This window comes from Talpa occidentalis, unplaced genomic scaffold (assembly GCF_014898055.3).
Source record: "Talpa occidentalis isolate TD23 unplaced genomic scaffold, MPIMG_talOcc4v2.1 talOcc4.8, whole genome shotgun sequence".
Classification (NCBI taxonomy): Eukaryota; Metazoa; Chordata; class Mammalia; order Eulipotyphla; family Talpidae; genus Talpa; species Talpa occidentalis.
In genome coordinates, this window is record NW_023605194.1 from 106,506,368 (window position 1) to 106,529,820 (window position 23,453).

At 38.3% G+C, this 23,453-nt stretch overlaps 1 protein-coding gene across 11 annotated transcripts in view; it reads left to right on the plus strand.

Moving 5' to 3' along the window:
• SH3D19 (SH3 domain containing 19) overlaps positions 1 to 23,453 on the plus strand; it is a 135,951-nt gene that overhangs the window by 59,503 nt on the left and 52,995 nt on the right. For all 11 annotated transcript variants that reach the window (XR_008550041.1, XR_008550040.1, XM_054690484.1 and 8 more), the window contains exon 3: positions 22,204 to 22,244. Coding sequence is in view for 6 of the 11 variants with exons in the window: in XM_054690485.1 (XP_054546460.1) it covers positions 22,204 to 22,244 (41 nt within the window). In the remaining 5 variants the exon portion in view is untranslated. The remainder of the gene's footprint in view (positions 1 to 22,203; positions 22,245 to 23,453) is intronic.

The window sequence follows — 23,453 nt, forward strand, 5'->3', positions numbered from 1 at the left end:
TACTTCGGTCCTTCTGCCTGCTCTGCTCCCCGCTCTGGCTCTGGTGAGTTCTCTCGCCCTCCCGTACTTCTGATTGTGCCCAGTGCTTGTATAAATAAATAAATAAATCTTTAAAAAAACAAAACAAAACAAAAAAAACACTGAGCATTTAAAAAAAAAAAAAGAAAAAGAAAATACTTTGTGGATAATTAAAAAATTTTAAACATGAATTTTATTGGCATTACTTTCTTTGGGATTTTAATAGTAATGTTATTGTGGCAGTCTCCTCTTAGGAGATACATGCCAAAGTATTAGGGATAAGGTAGTCTTATGTTTGCAATATACCATTAAATAATTCACAAGAAATAAAAAAGCAAGAGCTAAAACAGCATATGTAGTAAAATATTAATAATTGGTGAGCAGGTTAAAAGTATATGGATGGGCCTCCCTGGTGGCGCAGTGGTTGAGCACTGGATTGCAAAGCTGCCCACAGCCTCTGCAGCGCCAGTTTGATCCCCCACCACTGGGTGAGGGTCCCACATGGCGCGCAGACCTCTCCTGCCGCTCGCTGCTCCCCTCAGCAGTGTATTTCATCAGTCTGCCTGCTTTGCTCTCCACTCTGACTCTGGTGAATTCTCTCACCCTCCCGCATTTCTGACTGTACCCAGTGCTTGTATAAATAAATAAATAAATAAATCTTTAAAAAAAAAGTATATGGATGTTACTTGTACAGTTCCTTCAGCTTTTCCATAGATCTGAAAATTTCAGAATAAAATGTAGCAGTGGAAGGAATTGTTCTGTGTGTTCCAAAGAGTTCCAGAGGGCCAAATGCTCATCTGTTGGTGGAAATTGGGGGCACAGAGGTGGGGGGTAAGTTTCTGTAGAGTGTGAGGAAGGATTTCCTGGTGTAACTGGTCACAGATGGAATGGGCTGCTCTTTGTGGGAACACTTATCAAGGAAAAACTAGACAAGGTGGTGCTAGGAATCAAGTAGAAAAGATTTACATATGCCTAAGTCAGCAGTCTTGATGATTCCAGCCCCTTGCTTATTCAATAGCCAATAAATGTTTGTTGGGAAGGCCCTTTTCTGGACTTAGGCTAGAGTATAAAACTAAAGATCTTTATCTTCATGGAGTATCTAGTGCTATAGCTTTGGACTTGCACTCCCAACCTCTGAGCCTGTTTAACACTGAAGTAAGATCCAAGTCCTTACAGTTCTACATCAGGCAGAGCTTGTGTTCTCAAGGGTGTTCAGGAAATATTTTATCCTTTAATCTCTAACTTATACTGTCAAATTCTCAAGGACAGTGCTATTGGTCTTGGTAACCCTAGCACTTAATGTACTATCTGGTCCACAATGAGCATTAAATAGATAAATATTTGTTGAATAAGTGACAGATGTAGTTCAGAGAGAAAGGGAAATGCCATTGTTTTTCCCTTGCAAATTGGGGCAAACTCGACTTTCACAAGCTCACCCATGACTGTTATTGACTATGTTTGTCACAGCAAGCGCAAGGAGTCAGCCGTCGGAGAAAGGAGAAATGGATTTCAGCCCAGGGCGTCTGCCTAGATTGGCGTGACCTGGTCTTGCCCTGCCATCCTCAGTTGAGCAGGGCTACCCCACTTGGCCACCAGTGCATCACAGAGGTTAACACCTGCTGCATGACAAAGCAGGAAGAAAAAAAATATATAAACACAAAGTCACTTAATTTTCATGTTTGTTGGTTCTTCTCAGGCCACTCAGCAGCAGTTTGTTGGTTCTCTCAGGCCACTCAGCCCAGGAATGATGGGCTCAGAGCCCATCAGAGAAATGCCTTTCTTTTGCTTGGGCTTTCGTAAGGTCAACATTCCTATAGCTTCCATGGGGAGATGTGAATAAATCTGGGCTGTGTGCCTGTTCTTTCATTTCAGGGTTAAAAGAAGGAAAGCAGAGCTTTTGTCAAGGTAAACTTTTATCAGATATGGGCCAACACTAAGAACCAACTAAGAGACCCCACTGAAGCATTTTTAAGAGGCTTTCTTGGGTACTCTCTGATTAGTATGTTTTGACATGGCACTTAAAAAATTTGCTTATTGCTGATTAACCATGTGAAAGTCAGAATGATATGAAGATAGACCACTTCGGAAATTGATGTCCCAAGAAACATTTTTCTATAGGCTCTTAATCATCATGCAAGAAGTTATGTAAAAGTATGTAAAATGTGAATCTAGAGTCTCATTCACCAAAATGCTTTATAAACTCTTAAGTGAGAGATTTGCTATACAGGATTTAAAAATTTGTTTGAATTTATAACTTCCTTTCCGAGACACAAATATTAATAACAACTAGAAAAATGTACAATGGAATGGCAGTTTGGGAAACTAATTGAGAGAAGTAGGAGCTAAAGATAATAAGCTGGTGCCCGTGGCAGTCAGCGCCATGAATGGAAAATTAGGAACTCTTCTTACCAGCCCACCAGCTTTGAATAATGGATCCCAATGACTCATGGGAGTAAAAACCCTAGCCACTTCAGCTTAAATATTTTGTCTGCTATGAGGATTTATTTATAGCAGAAAAAAAGAAAAAGAACAGTGAAACATTGAATCCTAAATCCATTTTTCAAGAATTATCATTTAGGGCCTCTCAGGAGGCGCAGCGGGTTGAGCACAGCGCTGTGAGGCTGTCCCCAGCCTCTCCAGCACGGGTTCGATTTCCGGACGGCCAGGGAGATTCCCACATGGTATGGCAGACCTCTCCTGACTCGCCCGATGCTCCCCTCAGCAGTATATTTCCGTCGTCTGCCTGTTCTGCTCCCCGCTCTGTCTCTGATGAATCCTCTCACCCTCCTGCGCCTCTGGCCTATACCCCAGCTCTTGTATAAAAATAAATAAATCTTTTTAAAAAATTATCATTTAAATGTTAGTCTGCCTAAAGCCTTACCCACCTGTTATAGTCCCCTTTGATACCTATTCATAACATTCAGTACAATTTTAATAAAAATCAGAAGAGATTTATTTATTTATTTATACAAGCACTGGGTACAGTCAGAAGCATGGGAGGGTGAGAGAATTCATCAGAGCCAGAGTGGGGAGCAGAGCAGACAGAAGGACCGAAGTACACTGCTGAGGGGAGCAGCGGGCGGCAGGAGAGGTCTGCGCGCCATGCAGGACCCTCCTCCAGTGGTCGGGGAGCAGCCGGGGATCGAACTGGCGCTACGGGCAGCTTTGCAACCCAGCACTCAACCGCTGCGCCACCAGGGAGGCCCAGAGGAGATTTTTTTTTTAACTTCAGAAAGTGATTCTAAAATTTTAAAGGAAGAGCCAGAATAACCAGGGCAGTTTTGAAGATCAAGATGGAGAGGTAGACTCACGGCAACAATTTAGACAGTGTTTTGTCAGTAAACAGAAACTGGTCAATAAACAGAATAGAGTCCACAAAATATATGAATGAAAACATACAGTGTGGTTGTCTACCCATATTTTAAAAATCCAGATGGCATGCTTTATTTTAGCATGTGAAGTAGAATATGAAGACTTTTATAAAAGTTAAAAATTTTCTTTAAAACACACAAGAATATCTTTATGACATTAAGGTAGGGAATGAGTTCTTAAACAAGACTGAACAGTACAAACCACAAGGAAAAGGACTTACATTGGCTGTGTGAGAATTGAGAATTTATGTACGTGGAGACATCAAATCCGTGAGATGACATGAGGTGACTGTGCACAGGTGACAAGGTTATGTCCAATGTGAATAAAAAATTACACCTCAGAAAGAGAAAGAGCAGACAGCTCAGTAAAAAATGATCAAGGAATTCACAAAAGGTGAGGCCTAAGTAGCCAAGTGATATTTGAAAAGATTCGCTACTCTTAAGGAAATGTGTAATAACACAATGAGATATTTCATTTCCATTGGGTTGGCACAGAAACCTCAAAGACTGATGAAAACAAGCATGTATGTATGAGAGTAAGTAGGTATATCATCTGTAGATCAGATGGCAAAGCTGAAAATGCTTATAACCTGCAACCCAGCAGGTATGTATACCCTAGAGAAATTTTTTCACTGGTGCCAAAGGAACCATGCACAAGAATATTGAGGGTAGTATAGTTTGGATTAAGGAAACTAGAGCTACATGACAACACAGATAAATCTGAGAAACAATTTTGAATGCTAAAACACAAGCTGTAGAAGGATAGGTACAGTATACCATTTATATAAAGCAGAGGTCAGCAAATGGACCAAATCTCCTACCACCTGTTTTTGTAAAGTTTTATAGGAACTCAGCCATGCCTATTTGTTTGCTTTCACATTGCAGAGTTGACTAATTACAACAGAGAACATATGGCTTTCAAAACTGAAAAATATTCACTCTGATCCCTTATAAAAAGTTTGCCAATCCAGATACAAAATTTTTGTAGATTAATGTTAATCACAGGTAAAATACAAGCAGTATTTATTTTCACAAATACAACAGTATTTTTATGACCACATATGTATTTAATGAAAGTATAAAAAGATACATGGAGGTAATAATTGTGAATTTTGGATATTGGCTATTAAAGGAATGAGTTAGGGAAGGTTTTATAAGGAGGTACAAGAGTATTTTTTTTTAAGATGTATTTATTTATTTGTACATATAAGTACAGTCAGAAGTGCGGGAGGGTGAGAGAATTCACCAGAGCCAGAGCGGGGAGCAGAGCAGGCAGAAGGACCGAAGTACACTGCTGAGGGGAGCAGCGGGCGGCAGGAGAGGTCTGCGCGCCATGTGGGACCCTCCTCCGCTGGCCAGAGAGCAGCCGGGGATCGAACCGGCGCTGCAGAGTCTGTGGGCAGCTTCGCAACCCAGTGCTCAACTGCTGCGCCATCGGGGAGGCCCAAGAGTATTTCTTAAACTAATGAGTTTTGCAATATTATCTGCACATTCTTTTTATCTATATTTTTTTAAGCTCATAAATTTTCATGATTTAAAAAAAGCCCTTTAAGGGGCCTCCCTGGTGGCGCAGGCTGTTGAGTGCCGCACTGTGAAGCTGTCTGCAGCCTCTGCAGTGCCAGTTCGATCCCCGCCAGCCTCGGAAGCAACCCACATGGCTAGCAGACCTCTCCTGTCATGCCCACTGCTCCCCTCAGCAGTGTATTTCATCAGTCTGCCTGTTCTGTTCCCCACTCTGTCTCTGGTGAATCCTCTCACCCTCCCGCACATCTGGCCTGTACTCCAGTTCTTGTATAAAAAATAAATCTTTAAAAAAAAAGAAAAAGGCCTTCCAGAAGACCTTGAAACTTACAGTCCCAATAATAATTTTTTAAAGGACATGAGCATAAAATTGAGTGTGAGAGACGAATGTGAAAAGGAGTGAAGAAATCAAGAATGTTCAGAAAAAAACATGAGCTAGTTTAACTCACCTCTCATCATAGTCCTGCCCCTGTGGTTCATCTTACTAGAAGCATTATTTGTTTACTGCTCTGTGAGTTTTTAATTTTTTTGTCTCGTAGGAGACAACAAATAATACTTGAAAACAGTTTCTAATAGTTCAGAAATATGTGGCGTCTGCCTTTATTCCACAGGCAACTGTTGAGTCTGGTGAATCAGTGTTTATCCTAGTCTGCTTTCTCTGTATATATAGTATGTGTTCAAAAACTATTTAAAGTAAATGGGGATGCATGTGTGTGTGTGGGGTGTGTGTGTGTGTGTGTGTGTGTGTGTGTACACACAAATACCTGCCACCTTGCCTTTTACTTGTATTTTAGGAGATGTGACCATGTCAGTGTCCAGAGGAGGGAAAATTTCCCCCCTACCACTGTGGGTTCTCCCCAGACTGGTTGAGCATTCAGATTAACATCAGGTGGATTTGTTAGGCGAAAAGAACACATTTAATTAACATGCAAATGTGAACCCTATGGGGCAAAATGAGGGTATATGTCCTGAGCTCAGGAGTGGGATATAGGACTGGGGCTTCAAGGAGAAGGAGGGGACTCACATGACAGGGAGAAGGTGAATCGTGATGAAGACAGAGCTCTGCAGTTACTTTTGCCCTACTATATAGATTGTTTTCTCTGATAGAAATGTTATTTCCCAATTTGGGTAATAACCCTAATTTTCATTCTTCTTCTGAGTAGCTAAGGGAGTGGTAAAAATTTCTCATGAGGCCGCAGGGCCTTGTTTGACCTCAGTTCAAAATAATCCCTGTGCCAAAGTGACACATCTTGGGAAGGCCTATTCTGGAGCATCTTGGGGAGACCGATCCTTCTTCAGTCTCTGTTTTATTATTTTTTAAACTGCAACATAGAATTTTCTCATGTAGATAAAGCATTTGAGTTGTTTCTGAATCATAACAGACATGATACTGCAATAAATCATTCTTCATATCTTCATATCTATAGGTTATAAGAAAACCTCTCTTCTTTCTTCCAAGTTTCCCTCAAATTTCTATTGAACTATTCTCATTCAGTTATTTTAAACTTTAAAATTATCTGTGGCCTACATTTCTCTTTTCTCGTAAATCTCAGATCGCTTCGTAGCGAGTTGATGCTACCCCAGGTTCAGTAGGGCCAGTTTTAACTCACTTCCCCATAAGGTGGCCTGAAGTGTCACCCCGGACAGGGAGGGACTCAAGGTCAACATGCAGAATATTTGTAGCAGTAGTTGCGTACACTCAAGAGTTAGTAGTTCATGATGTTGAAATTCACAGCAATCCCTTTATCTTTAAGAACTTGAAACAGTCTTGGTTTGCTGCATGGGTACACTGTTTATCTTACAAAGATGTGGAAGATTTTGACACTTTACCATCATCACATTGTGGTTTAAATGGATTAGCTTAAAGTAAAAAATTTAACTTGTTTTTTTCTTTTCTCCCTTCTAAATATGTCTGTTAAAATGCTATGCTTTGCTGGGCTTAGTTTACTCACTGAAATTCTGTAGCATTTTTCCTGCCCTTATGTTTTGATTCCTATATCTCCATAAGCTATATCTTGTGTGTAATTACTTTATGGCAGTTTGTTTTCCAAGCTATAAGAGAAACATTTCTTTCACTGTAGCATCTGTAATGCTATAAATAAGGTGAAAAATTAAAGTGTATACCGGTTTTGTGAGGAAAAAAAATTCTTTTGCAATGGCAGATGTGAAAGGATTATTAACATTTCATGTTCTTCTGCATAGAATATATAGATATATTGTGTCATTTTATTGTGGTTTTAAGAAATGTGACTTTAGCATTTCCCTCTAGTGTGCTGGGGATGAGAATGAAGCATTTGTGCGCTCTATCAGTTGGGCAATTGAAAAGTTTTATCAGCTGGCCTACCACTGTCATAGTACTAGTGTGGGGGCCTCTTTGGAATTGCAGCTAGTCCTCTATTTTTTTCCAAGATGGTCCACCCTTTCCATTCGACCTCCCATTCCTCAGCAGTCCAGGGAACACGTGGAACAGTGGTCCTTTTGTTTGTTCTTCCTAATTCTTCACTTGGGTTATACTTTATATTAGTTCTTGACTTTTATATGGTATAATTTAGAAGCAGTTACTTACACAGTTGTATAAAATCTATATTAAGTCATCTTTCATTGAGTGAATTTTGTCTGTGTCTTTATGGACCTAATCTGTTTTTTGGTTGTGGTTTTACCCCAACTAATAAATATCCTTATAACTGGATGGTGATTTTTTTTTTTTAAGTGCTGCAGTATATATCACACTCTTCAAATGTATTGATTCAGACTAAAAACCACAAAAGTCTATCAACTAAACAAAGTCTCTCGCCAAACAATCATTCATTAGCCCGTTCACATCCCTTCTCATTCACAGTCTTGTCCTTCAAGATTGAATCAAAATTGAGTCTTGTCCTTATACATCAAGCCCTTCTCGAAACCGGAAATCAGGCCTGGTTCACAAAATGCAATTTCAGTGTTGGGTGTATGAGAGGGCCTCCTCTAGATTCTACATCGGAGCACTGCCCTGAGACAGGTTTTGTCACTTCTGATCTCGGTCCAGCAGTGGAGCAGATCGCCACAGCCTGCCTCCTCCCCAGTACAGCACTTGTAAAGACAGCAAAAATAAGAAAGGAATGTGTGGAATTCTCTCCCCTTTTCCACTTGAGGATTGAAAATCAGTACCCATTGGTAATTAAAAATAAAATAGAAGGAAAGTATCATTTGTCTGACTGCTTCAGAGTAGCATTGTATCTAAAATACAAACATCCCCTCAATTGTAAACCTGTTTCCTAGCGATAATACTGTCCCTAACAGGCAGTGCAGGCAGCCTGGGATGCTATCAGGACTTATGACAAACAGGACTTAAAGTTTATCACCATCTATTACTCAATAGTTTCTCTTTGGTTATAGATTCTAAAGAAAGGCTCTAGGTAGAAAGAATCCTTTGAAGTTGAACTGCACTCCTCAGAATTTTTCCATATGTGCGTTACTGTCTTTAGCACTGTTGCTCAGTTTTTTGTTTCAGTTTCTAAGTGAACTGTTGATTTGTTCTTCATAAACACCCTAACCTCTGGGTGATGCCTGCTGTTTTTCCATGTCTATCCAGATAGGCACATTGCCACACAAGCCTGTTCTGTGTGGGCACTGGTAAAGTCTGGAATTGTCAGGAACTGCTGAGTGGTCCCACGGGATTCTCATGTGGGAACTAGATATTATCTTTCACTACCAAAGGAACGGTACAGATTTTGTCCTCTCCTTTCACTAGTGCTGATTTTCCCACATAGCCATGAACTTCTTTTCCAAAGTTGATTGCTTTCCCTTGAGCGTAATAAGCCATAACCTCCTCCTAGCGAGAATACAGAAAGATGGCTTTGTCCCCTCACTTAAGATAGGAAAGGATAGGTCACTCAGAAGTAAAATAACTAATGGAAAAAAGCAAAATAGTCATTGTTAGGATACTTCCTGGTGGTCTTGGATTTCAAATCTTGTAGCAGTTGCCCTGGAAAGAAGCCCTGTAGTTGATCCTCCTGTGGATTCTTTAGACTTGTATTTCAGTGTTCACTTCACCTCCATAGTTATGAACAGCAGGGTGGTGATGCAGTACTACTAAACCTTACCACACATCTGCTTCTCTGAGAAATGCCTCCTAGCTAAAGTATAGACTCCTGTGACCTGGTTTCCCCACAGACCTATCCCATTTGACCACAAGCTTGTGGACTTCTGACATACATTAATAATCCAGTCCTTTCACATAAAAGTTTAAAGACAGAGCTGAGAGCCATGTTTTCTGGAACTTGAAAATTATTTAGATCTGGGCTTGGTGGAACATATATGCTGATGCATACTGGCCAGGTATGCTGGGGAGCCAGAAGAAAGAGTCCAGCTATAGCAGGAGATTTGAAGAGAGAAGTAGAGATGATGTGGTCTCAGAGGGAAAGAGGAAGCACGAGAGCACCCTGTTTCCCAGTGCTGATGTGAGGTTCAGCTGGACTTCCTGTGTGTGGGAATTCCTGAGATGACGTGTATGTGCATAATTAAACTCCCTTATTTTTAATTTGAGATTAAAGGGGTTTCTGTTACTTTCCATTTCACTAGATAATATAATAGAGGAAATAATAACAATGTTGTAACTAAAAATAAAAATTATATAGTTAATGTATTTACACTGACTTTAGGGCTATCTCTGACTGTAGCCTTGGCTCTAGGATTTATATGTACTATGGGTAGGGTTCCATGAATAAACTGAAAAAAACAGAGTAGTGCTTTAAACTATTTATGTCCAAGCCCTGTCCCTGCCATATAATATATTGTGTGATGAGGGAAACGTATTGCTTGTTTTATGAACACTGACAGCAGATCTATGCCTTACTGAGTAAAAGAAGCCTTTATTGTTTTGTCTTCTACCAACAAAAGGGAAAAATAAATTCTATAATATGGGATCTCCTAAAACATCACCAAATACAGTAAGATTCATGAATTTCCAAATACTCATTTGCATGTACTCCTTGACATGTTATATATTATGAATAAATCCCAGAAGTGATGAAAAGTCTTAAATCATTTTCTAATACTCTTCAACACACCTTCCCCCTTCCTCCACCATCACTTCTGCTTTAAATCTTCCAGCCATGGGATGTTCAGTGTGAATAGACAAGTTCTCAGGGTTCCTTCATAATTGTGTACAGTTCTCACTTATATAAGTGTTTTTCTTCTCAATATTTGGCTTTTGTGAGACAGTGAAGCAACAATAGCTAAGAATTCCAGCTCTGGAGACACATCATCCATGTCTAAATCTGGCTTCATCATTCACAAGCAGAGGCCTTGGATGTTTAAATTATATAAACTCTTTCCTTATCTGTAAAATTGGAATATTAGTACCTCCTTCTAAAGCTAGACGTGTGGATTAAGTTAAAAGATGAAAGATATTAGGAGAATATGCAAGTAAGTAGGCCATTACCATTGGAATGAATTAGTTATCAAGTTCCTTCACTCTGGTTAGAGCAAGTAATAGGTTCTTATTAAGTAGAATTTTTCCCAGTGTTCACATGTATTTTACAAAACCACACCCACACCCACATTGTAAGTGTTTTTTTTTTTTTTTTTTAAGATTTATTTATTTATATAAGCACTGGGTATAGTCAGAAGTGCGGGAGGGTGAGAGAATTCACCAGAGCCAGAGCAGGGAACAAAACAGGCAGACTGACAAATCACACTGCTGAGGGGAGCAGCGGGCACGACAGGAGAGGTCTGTGCACCATGTGGGACCCTCGCAGAACGGCCAGGGATCGAACCGGCACTGCAGAGGCTGCGGGCAGCTTCACAACCCAACACTCAACCGCTGTGCCACCAGGGAAGCCCTGTATGTGTTATTTTTTTAAGTAAATTTTTATTAACATTAGTTTGTAGCATTATGTAAATTTCAATTATACCTCATTATAATTGGACGTCTACATACACTGGGTTGTGATCACCATCCCAAGTCTAGTTTCCTTCCGTCACTGTACAGTTGACCATTCCACCCACTTCACCCAACCCACAACCCCCTTCCCCTCTGGTAACCATCAGTCTATTCTCTGTATCTGAGATTTGTTTTTTGTTTCTTTATAGTTCACACATAGGTAGAGTTTAAATTGAGCTCTTGTAGTTTTTTAGATTTTATATTTAAAATTTTCAGAGTAGTGGGTGAAGTAGAGATCATCCAATCCAATAATGTTATAGTATAGATGTGGAAACTGACATTGAGTATGTGATTGTGTTCACAAAGTAAATAGTAGAAGGGCTAAAATTGAACCTTGGCTCTAAGAACTCACACAGTTCAGTTCCTGTGCCTGACAACTACCAGACGGATCTTTGGGCCTGAGCCCTATATGCTCTGTCTCCAGGAATTGACTTATAGCCTTAATGCAAGCAGATGCTGTGTGAAAAGGGTGGAAAGCTCTGCCCTCTTCTCTTTGATCTTCTACTCACAGAAAGAAGAGGGTTGATTTGCAGTATATAAAGTACTACCCTTTATTATTTTACAGAGTGATTGTTAAAATATAGCCATCAAATTTCCCATAGATTTTTTTTTCTACTAAAGCCTAAGGCAAAAAAGCACAACTTGCATTTATGGTTGGAATGTTCATAACCTAAAAAATTACAACTCTATGAAACATTGATGAATGCAAATTTGATATCAAACAAATATTGAGCTTCCTATACAATGATATATTTGAAAGTAGGATTCACTTATATACAGCAAATAATGTATGTGTATGATAAGCACTTCGCTAGGCATTGAGGTAGTTTATACTAACTCTAGGGAATGGAAACCCTAAAAAAATTAACTTACAGATATTTTACCCCACTGTTTACTTTAAACTCTGTTAAGGTTTGCAATATTCCTGTTTCCTAAATTTTTCTTTCTTTTACTAGTTCTTTTCTTCTTTGTAAAGTATCGCCCCAAATATGCTGTCTTTACATGGAATAGACAAAGTGCTGAGCCCTTTGATAAACCTCTTTACCTCATTTTTCAGTAAGTTTTGGGTTTTGTTGCTCTGAGGAACAATGTCATAAAATTGGTATTTAGAGTTCGTTGTGACAGTAATTCCTGTAGGAAATCTTTTCTAGTATCTTCTACAATCTTTTCATTTTTTTCAAAGATTTATTATTATTTTTTATGTATGCATATAAGAACTGGGGTATAGGCCAGAGGTGCTGGTGTGTGTGAAAGGATTCACCAGAGACAGAGTGGGGAACAAAACACACAGATATACTGAAATGCACTGCTGAGGGGAGCGGCAGGCGGAGCAAAAGAGAGGTCTGCTGTGCCATGTGGGCTGGCTCCCTGGCAGGGGATCAAACTCATGCTGCAGTGGCTGATGATAGCTTGATAGTGCTGAGACTTAACCCCCTGCAACACCAGGGAGACCCATATAATCTCTTTCAAATAAAATAAGAAAAGAAGAGTCTGCATGATTAGAGTATTTATAAACACAACTGTGACTCCACTAACAAGAGTGTAAGATGTGAACAGAAAGGGAGATTGTGCAGGGTACATGGAAATGCCCCCCTCTCTTCACAACCTTTCAGTATATCTAAAACTATTACAAAATTTAAAATTTTAGGAAAAAGATTCTCTCCCTAAAGATACATACAAAGGCATTATCACAAAATAAGTTGCAGCAATTCAATTTTACCATGGTAAATAGATTTTATTTGGTTTTACAGATATAAAATGACCAAGTTGAATAATTTCAGAAAGAGAAATGTCATTATTCTTATAGAAAGTTAGTTTGAAAACAGACATTTCTAATGAAATGTCAGAGTTGAAAGGAAATATAATACAAAGTCTTTATGTTAAAATTAAAGGTACTACTTGAAACACTTTGACATCGCAGGGACAAAAACCAACAAAGACGGCTTCCTTATCACTTCGGTGTATGTCTGACTAGAGCACTTGTACTATAGTTTATGATTGTTTTGAGTCGGGCTCTCTACCTGAGGACAGTTACTCATCTTTGATTTGAGATGAGATACTTTTCAAGTGAACTAGGAACAACTGGACATCTGAGGGCCTCAAGAAATGTATTCCTTTTGGATTCTCCTTGCAAAAATCCACAGATGAGCTAGAGAAAACCTTTCTGCTTTATACTTTTGTGTTGCTCACCTTCACAACTGGAAGACTGTTGTCTTCTTAGCTTGCAAAACTTATCCAGTGGCCTTGCTGCCCTACTCAGGATTGCTGCACATCAGCTGACTTTCTAGGAAAGGACTGGCAGTGTCATGATGGGGTAATTGTTACTGATATTGTTGACTGTCCTGTCACAGGAAGTCACCCAGTCTTTCTTTGACTCTTGTTGTCAGGGTTGTGGCCTTTGGGACTGATGAGGAATCAGGAGAGTTCTGAAGCATCTCAGCTTGTTAAATCCACCACCAACCATTTCCTTTCTCCTTTCCCTTGTTTCCATGTCCTTCTCTGCTTTTTTTTTTTTTTAATTCCAGGAAGAATTCCAAGTAGCCTCTGATGAGGTTCAACTCAGCCTCAAACAACTATCTCCTAGGAAAATCACAACCCTGGCTGCATCAGTCAGAGTACTGGTCTGGAAGGAAAACCTGCCATTCTAGCATATCAGCTTCAGGAGCTTGGAAAGGCCTTCAGCTCTCTGCTGCTTCTTCAATAAAATAGAGGTGGTACTTGCTCTCTAGATAGGGGGGACTCACAAGTAATGGGAATTACTAAATAATGGATCTTCTTTTTTCAAAGTAAGATTGTTAAGAAAAAAGTCTACCTACCTATCTGCCCATCTGCCCATCTGCCTATCCATCCCTCTGTCCATTCACACATTCATTTTAACTAATAATTTCCCCCCTAGTCCTTCTTCCAAATTAATTTGTTGAAAGGGATTCTTATAATAGGAAGGGACATGACTCAAGACACAATCAATATTATTTTATAGACATTCTTAAGGTGACATAGCCATTGCTTACAGATGTGAGCAGGGTGAACTTAAGTTCTACGAGAAGTTTGAATTAGGACTGTGTTGTTGTGCCAAGTCAGTTCTAAAAATGCTGACACTGGGAGTTTGAGGAGTGACTCCAGCTTTGGCAGCTCCAAGAAGGTAAATGTCACTATTCATAGCTGTACAGTGTTGCCACTGAGAATCTAATTATTTTTAAAGTTTGGTTATAATTTATCCTTTCTTCCAGTTGTATTCCATTTGAATTGACTTTCATGCTTATTTTTTTTGTAATATTATTTTTAAGATATCCTTAGTTTATTCCATATTTCCTAATCTTTATTATAATTTCCTGCTTTAAAAAAAAAAAAACTTGCCTGTTTACTTTTCTGTCTTCACTTAATTGTAAGCTCTTTCAGTGTGGGTGTTTGCCATTTTTACTCTTGCCCTCAGCATGTAGCATTCTAGGAATATAGAAGACACTAAGGATTTAACAGTTACATTAATGATTCTTAAATTCTAGGGCCTCCCTGGTAGCACAGGGGTTTGGGATGCAGCCTATGGAGCTGTCTGCAGCCGCTGCATGACCATTTCAATCCCCTGCCTGGGAGGTACCCACATGGCACAGCAGACCTCTCCTGGCTCGCCCACTGCTCCTCTCAGGAGTGTATTTTGGTTGATCTTGATCCACCTATTCTGTTCCCCACTCTTTCTCTGGTGGGTCCTCTCACCCCCTGCACTTCTGGCCTATACCCCACTTTTAAGTAAATCTTTAGGGAAAAAACTGGAAAAAAAAGATTTTTAAATTCTAAATGTTTACATTCCTTTTTTTTTATGCTGGAGCAATAGGGATTTGTGAAATTCATAGATCATTTCATTTTCATAAGTTGTTTGAAGTTCATGTTTCATAAGTTGTTTGAAGTTCATTATGCTAGGAATCCTATTTCTGTTCATGGTAGGATTCTGGGGTATTGGCACACCTATAGTGCCCTCTAGATTGACCTCAGCCTGTCATTCTCAGAAAGTAATCTGTTAGTTTGAATGGAATTTTAATTATTCAAGGTTCATGAATCTGACACAAATCAATTATTTTTGTTTTGTTTTTTGCCATTACAAATCTTTTTTGAAAAGAATTTGCAAATTATTAAAGTAATAATGGCCATTATATAAGGCCTGGAAAATACAGAGATAAAAAAATCGTAATTCTAGACCTGTTATAGACAATTGTTGAACATTTTGAATGGTGTTCTGGTAAATGTTTAACAACCAATTCTCTGAGTAATTCCAGTATGCGTACTGGTTGATATTTTTATTTATATTAATAAGCGAGATGAAATTGTCTTGTTAGAATTTCTACTAGTTTTGTTAATGACCTGAACAACTTCTTTGCAAGTTCAAGTAACAGTTTTCAAATATTGGAGGAATTATTCCTTAATTTGGGGGTGCTATTTATAATGTAACAGCTACAAACATAATGCTTTTATGTTCAATCTGCATAATTCACATTTCTTCATCACTTTCTTAAGTCTAGATGACCAATAAAATGGCAAATTAAGCCTGATTTGCCAAGTTTTGTGGTGTTTATATTCCCGTCGTGGTAAGCTATCACCACTGATGGGATAATTGAGAAGTTAGACAGCTGCACATCATTATATGGTTTTCCACTATATAGACATGATAGACTTAATCATCTCAATATCTGTTCATGCACCTTATAGAAGCAAATTCCAGTATCAATTGGCCATGTTCTGTTGCTGTGCCATTGAACACTTCAGTCAATTTCACAGTGGGTAGAACATGTCACAGGGGGACAGGCTAGGAATGACTTAATAAAAGACCTCCACTCCCCAGTGTGAGAGGAAAGACGAGAGGATGAATAGAGACAGCAGTAGCATCCTTCTCCTGCGTTGCTGGCAGGTTATTTCTAAGTGTGTTGCCATGTAGGCTCATCACTCCTCAGGCAGAGTCCTTACCAGGGGGCACATGGGAGCCTGTTCACCTCCTTTGTTCACTCCCCCACCTGCCATTCTTGCTACATTCTCTTCTGCATCATCTTGCTTTCCTCTTTGCTGCTGCTTTCTGATGCTCACAGAGAAATTACTTACTCTCTGTAACTGTTTAAACATCTGAAAAAGATGGAAGGACGTGTTTGGGGGCACTTGTGTTCAGTGTCTGCAGGCGCAATAACTAGTTATACTCTTAAATGTATCCTCAAATACATGTGTACCCTAAAACTTGCTTTTCTTTTGGCTCTCTAATTTTAAAGTTTACTATACCCTGTGGATAATTTCATAGAACTATTCATAATAATTTTAAATGTCTTTAATGCTCTTTAGTTACCAAATGTTTTCTTTGTGTCCAATGGAAAAAAGTTTTCCAGTGACTTTGCGAAAAATAGACATTAGCGGGTGGGAGCACTGCTTGCATTCTTATGTAATGGAGAAATTGTTGGATACTTGCAGTGAAAGTTCTGTGCCTACACACTGTTGAAGTTTCTGTTCCAATTCTCAGGCGAGAACAAATCCATGTGTTGTTAGAGTGAACTCAGCTGTTTCTGTTCCATTGTACATTCTTGGTCAAAACCTTCGACTTGTACCAGAAAGAAACTTTTTTCCAGAATTGCCTGTTTTTGAAGGATTTGGTTAAATAACTTTTTAAGGTCATATTTGGTTTTACTAGTAAAGTAAATGCCCTTTCACAAGATTTTATCTTTTAATTTTAAATTTTTTTATTAAAGGAGCATTGCATTATAATATTATGTAAGTTTTAGGTGTCCATCACAGAGAATCAACATGTATAGAGACTACATTAAGGTCTCTGCTAAAAGTCCAAATCTATTACCATGCTATTGTCCCCTTTTCCCCAACTTATCCCTTCCCACCTTTTCCTTTCCTTCTGGTAACCACTAATGGGTCTTAGAGTTCAAATGTTTATTTTTGTCTTATTTAGTTCATGTTTGTTTTCTCTGTGTACCACATATAACAAAACCACAACCAAACATTGTACTTACTGGTAAGAAACTGAAAGTTTTCCTGTAAGATCAGGAACAAGATGAGGAGGTCCATTTTCACCTCCCTTCAGTGGAGTGGGTGTTGGTATAGAAATTACTGGTATAGAAAAATCACCAAATTTTTGGTATAGAAAAATCTTATGGTGTCTTGTAAGGCCTTAAATAATGTATGCATTTGTATTAATAACGTTTAAACCTACCTTTAAAATATCTGCATCATGGTAAACTCTTTAATATCAGGCTTGGTGGTAATTTTTTTTAATGGAACATCAAAAGCAAAACAAAATTAAGAGAGATTACATTAAGCTTAAAAAAAAAATTTGCACACCAAAAGAAACTGTCAATAAAATGAAGACACCCTGCCAAATGGGAGAAAGTGATTGCAAATCATCTGTTTGATAAAGGGCTAATACCCAGAAATATAAAGAACTCATACAACTCAATAGCAAAATAATAAGCAGTGCAATTAAAAAGTAGGCAGGGGACCTTCCTGGTGGCACACGGGGTTAAGCACTGCACTATGAAGCAATCCGCTGCCTCTACAGCACGAGTTCGATCCCTGGCCTGCCAGGGAGCAACCCACATGACGCAGCAGACCTCTCCTGTCTCGCCTGCTGCTCCCCTCAGCAGTGTATTTCAGTCAGTCTGCCTGTTCTGTTCCCCATTCTGTCTCTGGTGAGTCCTCTCACCCCCGGCATCTCTGGCCTGTACCCAAGTTCTTGTATGCATAAATAAATAAATCTTAAAAAAAAAAAAGTAGGCAGGGACTCAACATTGACACTTTTCCCAAGAGGATAGAGAGATGGCCAGTGGGCACCTGAAAGGCGCTCAGCATCACTAGTGGTCAGGGAAACGCAGCCCAAACCACGTCAGCTATCACCTCTTATCCATTAGGATGGCTGTTCCCAAAGACAAGAAATAACAAGTGTTGTCATGGACAGGAAGAAAAGGAAACCCTTGTGCCCTGTTGGTGGGAATGTAAAGTGGTGCAGCTGCTATGGAAAATAGCATGGACCTGCCTCAGAAAGTTAAGACTAGGTTCTACCGTATAATCCAGAAGTTCCATTTCTGGGTTTTTAACTGAAGGAAACAAACACTAATGAATGATGATGAAAGCATCATTTCATTTACATTTTTATCAGTCTCATATGCTTAATTATGTATTTGTTTTTCCAGTGAAAAATGAGAGACACTCATCATTCCTCATGACATTTTAATTTTAATCTCATAAAGAATGGAGAAACTTGAAATCATGTTCCTCACTTTCTTCTTTCCCTGCTGCCTTCTACTAAACCCACTGATATTTTTTGCATGTTAATAGTAAGGTTTGATTTCTTTGCAAGAGAATATTAAACTGGTTAATCGATGAATTTGGTCTCATTTGAAAACTACCACACACTTAGGTTAAGGCATCCTCCCAAATGTGCCCCCCACTTTTGGTAACATTTTGTTGCTAGTCCAGCTTCAAGTATCAGCTGCTTCTCGAACTTTTGAGTCTTGGTTCTGATTTTGATTGCCACATCATCAGGATTCACCAGGCACCTATGTTACATTATTATGTGTTCTAGATTTCAATAATGAATTGATTCATAATGAGTTAAGAATGATGTCAAAACACCAACACTATTGGTTTTCGCTAATTGTACCTCCACTAAACAATTCCCCTATTTTTTTCCTGATAGACTTACCAGCTTGTGTAGGGAGTCTTCATGCCTCTTTCCCTCCATCTATCCTTCCCACCCATTCTTCCTGTGTCTTTTGTGTGACTTAAAATTCGAATCTATTAACCAGATACTGTCAGGGACTTTTCTACACTAATGTTCCTTTGATTGTCAGCATCTCCAAAGAAATAAAATTAACCTCAGTTATTTTTAGAACATTAGATTTGTTCGTGCACAAAGGAATAAAAAGATAACTAAAGGCTAGGGGCAGAAATGTTAGAATTAAGAGCCATCAATTAAAATTACGAGTTCTGTGATCTGGCATCAGTGTTTCCAAGTATACCTCTGGGTTTCCAGTAGCACATGTAGGAGGTCGTGTATGTTACTATTCTCTCTCCATCCTGCCATTTTCTATTCTTTTGTATAATATAATCAAGAGAAAAGAGAAACAAATTATATGTGCTAGTGAGAGTCAGCATACTAGAATATTTATATATGTTCAGTAAAATACAAACTGACATCATGTAAAGTAGATTTGTCCAGATACATGGGAAAAAAGGTATGTTATGAGAAACTTTCTTTCTCTTTTCTTCTACAGTTTGGTTGTTTTTTAACCTTGAACTTGGGGCTTTTACCTGGTATTTGCTGCTTCTTATATAGATATTATGATTCTCTATTTGGACTGCGTTGTAGAAAATGCCTGCCTTTAGTTTCTCCTGGATTATGACCAGCTGACTGGATTTTCAGCCGGTTCCTGCATCCTAATTTCCCTTGACTAGATGTGTCCCTTCAGTCTCATGTCTGTCACTGGAGTTTATACCAGGTTTTCTCTGTCCATAAAGAAGTCCCCAAAAGGACGTGTTTCCTTTGTGGTGGAAGCTCTTCTGCATACAGGTTTTGAAACCAGGACAACAGGTTTTGGGGAGGGTTTGGGTTTTATTTCCTTCTTTTTATTTTTCTAAGAACTTCTCTTTACATTCTTTAAAAGTCATTGTTAAATAGGGTGTGATTGGATGAGTCAGTTGTTTTTAACAGACTTGTTCTTCACATGTGAACTAAAGTATTTTATGACCTGCAATCTGAATGTGCCAAGAGGACTTTAAAAATTATCATAATTATTTTTTTAATTTAAGGTTTGTAGGCAATGTCATTGCAATATGTACATTGCCTGAGGGAGTTAATAGCTTAGCAGAAGAAATGACACACCAAAATACTTCCATGCAAGGTAAAAAATATGTGAAAGTACTGAATTTAAGAAACCAGAACTGCAAATTGTAAGCTGTTCTCATGTCTGTAGCTGCTCACTACTCAATGAATCCCTTGCAGACAGGAACCGTGCCCCTGTCGACCCTGTTTCTTGGTACCTGGCATAATGCCTGGAAAAGAGTAAGCATTACATTTTCTTGATTGAAAATTAAAATTGACTTTAAACAGTTAAGTGCACACTTGTTTTTTGGTCAAAAATATGGAAATCAACTAATAAAAATATTGAAAAAGTAGTCTAGATATTGAGATGTTTCATGCTAAAGCTTCGATACACATATCTAATTTTATTATTCCGTTCTTTTTTATTGCCTATAATGGACACCCCTTTAGAATTATGCTTTTTTAAGCCTTTTGCCAACAAAAAACTTCTAATCACAAAATTTAATCCTATTGTACATGGCGCTGTGTCCAGAAAAGAGAGGGTTGGATCTTACCCCTTTTAGTCTTTCTAGGTTTTCTGTATAAACTCTTCATCAGTCATTTTAGGTTGACTGTGGAGGTATGACTTATTCTGATTAATTCCTTGATTGATTCAGTAGGTGTTTATTGAACACAGTTTAACATTAGACCCATAGTTCTCAACCTTTTCATGTTCACATTTGAAGAGGTTAAAGATGCTGTTCTTCTATGTAAATGCCACCTTTCTCAGGTGCCCCATATCTTTTCTCAGACTAAGTTGTACTTGTTCTACATCATACAACATTATACCTTATTAACATCATTGTATATTTTCATGGATTATTCATGGATTGAAATTTAGCAGCCACCAGTGAAGAGTTTGTATTGTTTCTTCTTGGAATTACCAGAGGAGTAACTTACATAAAAAAATTTCTAAAGATAGTGTGCAATGAAAAGTTTTCAATATGCATATTTATCCCTGTAAATCCATTAATTGGTGCTTAAAATACAGTATTTACTGCCAAATTAGGCGCCACCCTGGAGTCTAATGTACCATCTCTTAATAAGACAAACCAGGCAGGTTCCATTAGAAGACAGTACTGTTTGTCATTGAGCACCAGATGCTCATCAAGGTGACATTTTGTGTGAGAAATACCTATTTTTAAACATTAGACCCAGAGACTTTTGGCAAGACACACATACACGATGTAACTGGGAACTGAGACCAGAAAAACAGAACTGGCAGCAAAATTATTCCTGGGGATTTGCTTATTAAGTAGATTGTAGGTGGAATCACCTGTACTATTCAAATTATATTTCTTTCTCTGTGTCAGTATAATTGAGTTCATATTAGTTCAGTGAGTATATGACACAGTTCTACTGCGTTGCTCTATAAAAATGACTAGAAACCCATTTCTCCTCAGAAATTTGCAGTCTAATTAGGGAATCAAGACATGCAGATGCAGGAAAAAAGAAAAAACAAAGAATTGGGAAGGACAGGGCAACATAGTCTAATTTTAACTGTACTGTAGTTATTAATAATAGAGTTGAAAGTCTCTTCCCAGTCTTTGAAAACTTTTGTTGGGTTTCTTTTATAATTGAGCTAAAGAAATAGGAAACTAAATCTGCAGAGCTACTGATAGCCATGCCCATTTTGTGAAAAAACATCGTGGGAAGGAAGACCTAAAGGAACAGAGATCTCTGTTTTCAATCGGGATAATAGAGTGCTCACAAAAGCTTGTCAGTCTGTTTTGTTCTCTTTGCTTTGTTACTGCTTTAGCTTTGTAGGAGATTAGGTATATGAGAAGTGTGCATTGTGAAATGCAGAATGGTTGAAGTGGTGAATAATAATTGCAAATGAAATACAAATGGTTGGTTATTTGAATTTATTAGGTAGGTTTATGATAACTATAGGGCAACTCAACTGGCATTGGCAGCTCCACACTTTCAGCGTCATCAGAAGAGCCAGTAGACATACTTCACCAAAGATGGCATACAGATGGCCAGCAGGAACATGGAAAATGCTCATCATCACTTATCAGGGAATCACAAATCAAAACCACAGTGAGATACCATCTCACACCTATAGAATGGCCATACCAAAAAGACCAGAAATAAGTGTTTGGTGAAGGTGTAGAGAAAAACAAACTTCATACTCTGTTGGTAGGAATGTAGACAGGTTCAGCCCCTAGGAAAATAGTATGGAGGTTTCTCAAAATACTAAAAATAAATCAACCATGTAGTGCAGCAGTTCCGTTCCTCAGTATCTACCCAAAGGATGCAAAAACACTAAGTTGAAGCAGAATGTGCACTTTTCTGTACTTTGCAGCACTATTTATAACTTGGCTATTATAAACATAACTTGGCTATTATAAACATCTTGTATATCAGTCACTTTTTTTTTTTAATTTGTCTTTTGTAAAGAGATTAAACTAGTAACTAATCTACTAGAATTGATGCTTGGTACCATATTGAGTCCCGAATATGACCTGACATTATGAATGACTTATACAAAGGATGAACGAATGTGTAATACGTTTTCTTTCTTTTTCTAGCCAAGGACCCTTGTCATCGATTAGAGCGGTGATCAAGAGATGTAAGTTTGTTTTTTTCTGCTCTGTATTTTCTTCTGTAATAATTTTAAATGATGATTTAGATTTCCAGCAAGTAATTGTAGTTAATGAATCTTACTAAGAATTCAGTAAGGGGCTCTTCTCTTTAGGAGTGATAAACCATTTCAGACAAGCATTTAGTTTTTCACCTTTCCTTTCAAATTTCATTTATTGACAAGCCAGTTCCTCAGAACTGTAATTTTTCTTACAGAACTAAGTTGTTATAAAACAAATCTGGATTATATAGTCAGTTGTTATGATCTAATACAAACTTCATGTAACCATTTTCTGTAGGTAGAGACATCTGATGGGTCTAAAAAATAGCAAAACCTGTTCTTTTCTGTTCATTTGCTTCCATGGCATTTTTTTTATTTAACTATCTAGGTGCCTATAGAGATCGGCTCACTCTTCCTTTCACATCCAAGGTTCTAGTGCCATGATGGAATCCTCTCCAGAGTGGTGCAGTCATACTTTCTGACTAAGCTTTATACATGCTCGTGGTGCAGGATTTTAACATTCTTTTTAAATAAAGGGCTCTTCAAAGTTTCCTTTTCTGAACAGAACTTGAATTGCCTGTTATTTGAAAAAAAGATAAATGATTTTCAAATATTCTTTGTGTTATCTGAGCTGAGGTCATCACCCTGAGAAGAACACATCCTATATTTAGAAAGTTAATTTGTAATAATTTGCCATGAATTTAGGATAACCATGACTTGTGAAAAGCATGCATTTGAACCATTGCAGTGAAAAAATTTCTAAGTTGGCAAATACAGAAAGATATTTCCCATTTCTGCACTTCATTTTGTTAGTGGTGGTGGATTACTGAGATGTAGGAATGCCACAGTTTATGTTAAAGGGAATTCAGATATGAAAATGAAAAATTCATCATAGTTTTACATGCCTTAGAATGTTGGGGGAATGGGTAGTAAGAAAGGGCAGGAGAGAATTTAAATAGGCAGTTAGATAATTTCTTGTTGGAGGTATAGTTTGGAGTGATCAAAGATGCAGGTGGAACCTTGAAGTAGCTCAACGCTTAGGAAGAAAGAGTACAGGATACAGGAGATGACAAAGACAGAATATTTGGAAACCTCAATGCCTTGAAGCCAAGCCACGCCTTTAAGGTGCCAGAGGACAGAAGATGCATGACCCAAAAAACCCAGCCTTCCTGAGGAGTCAGCCTCCTTTCACGGAGT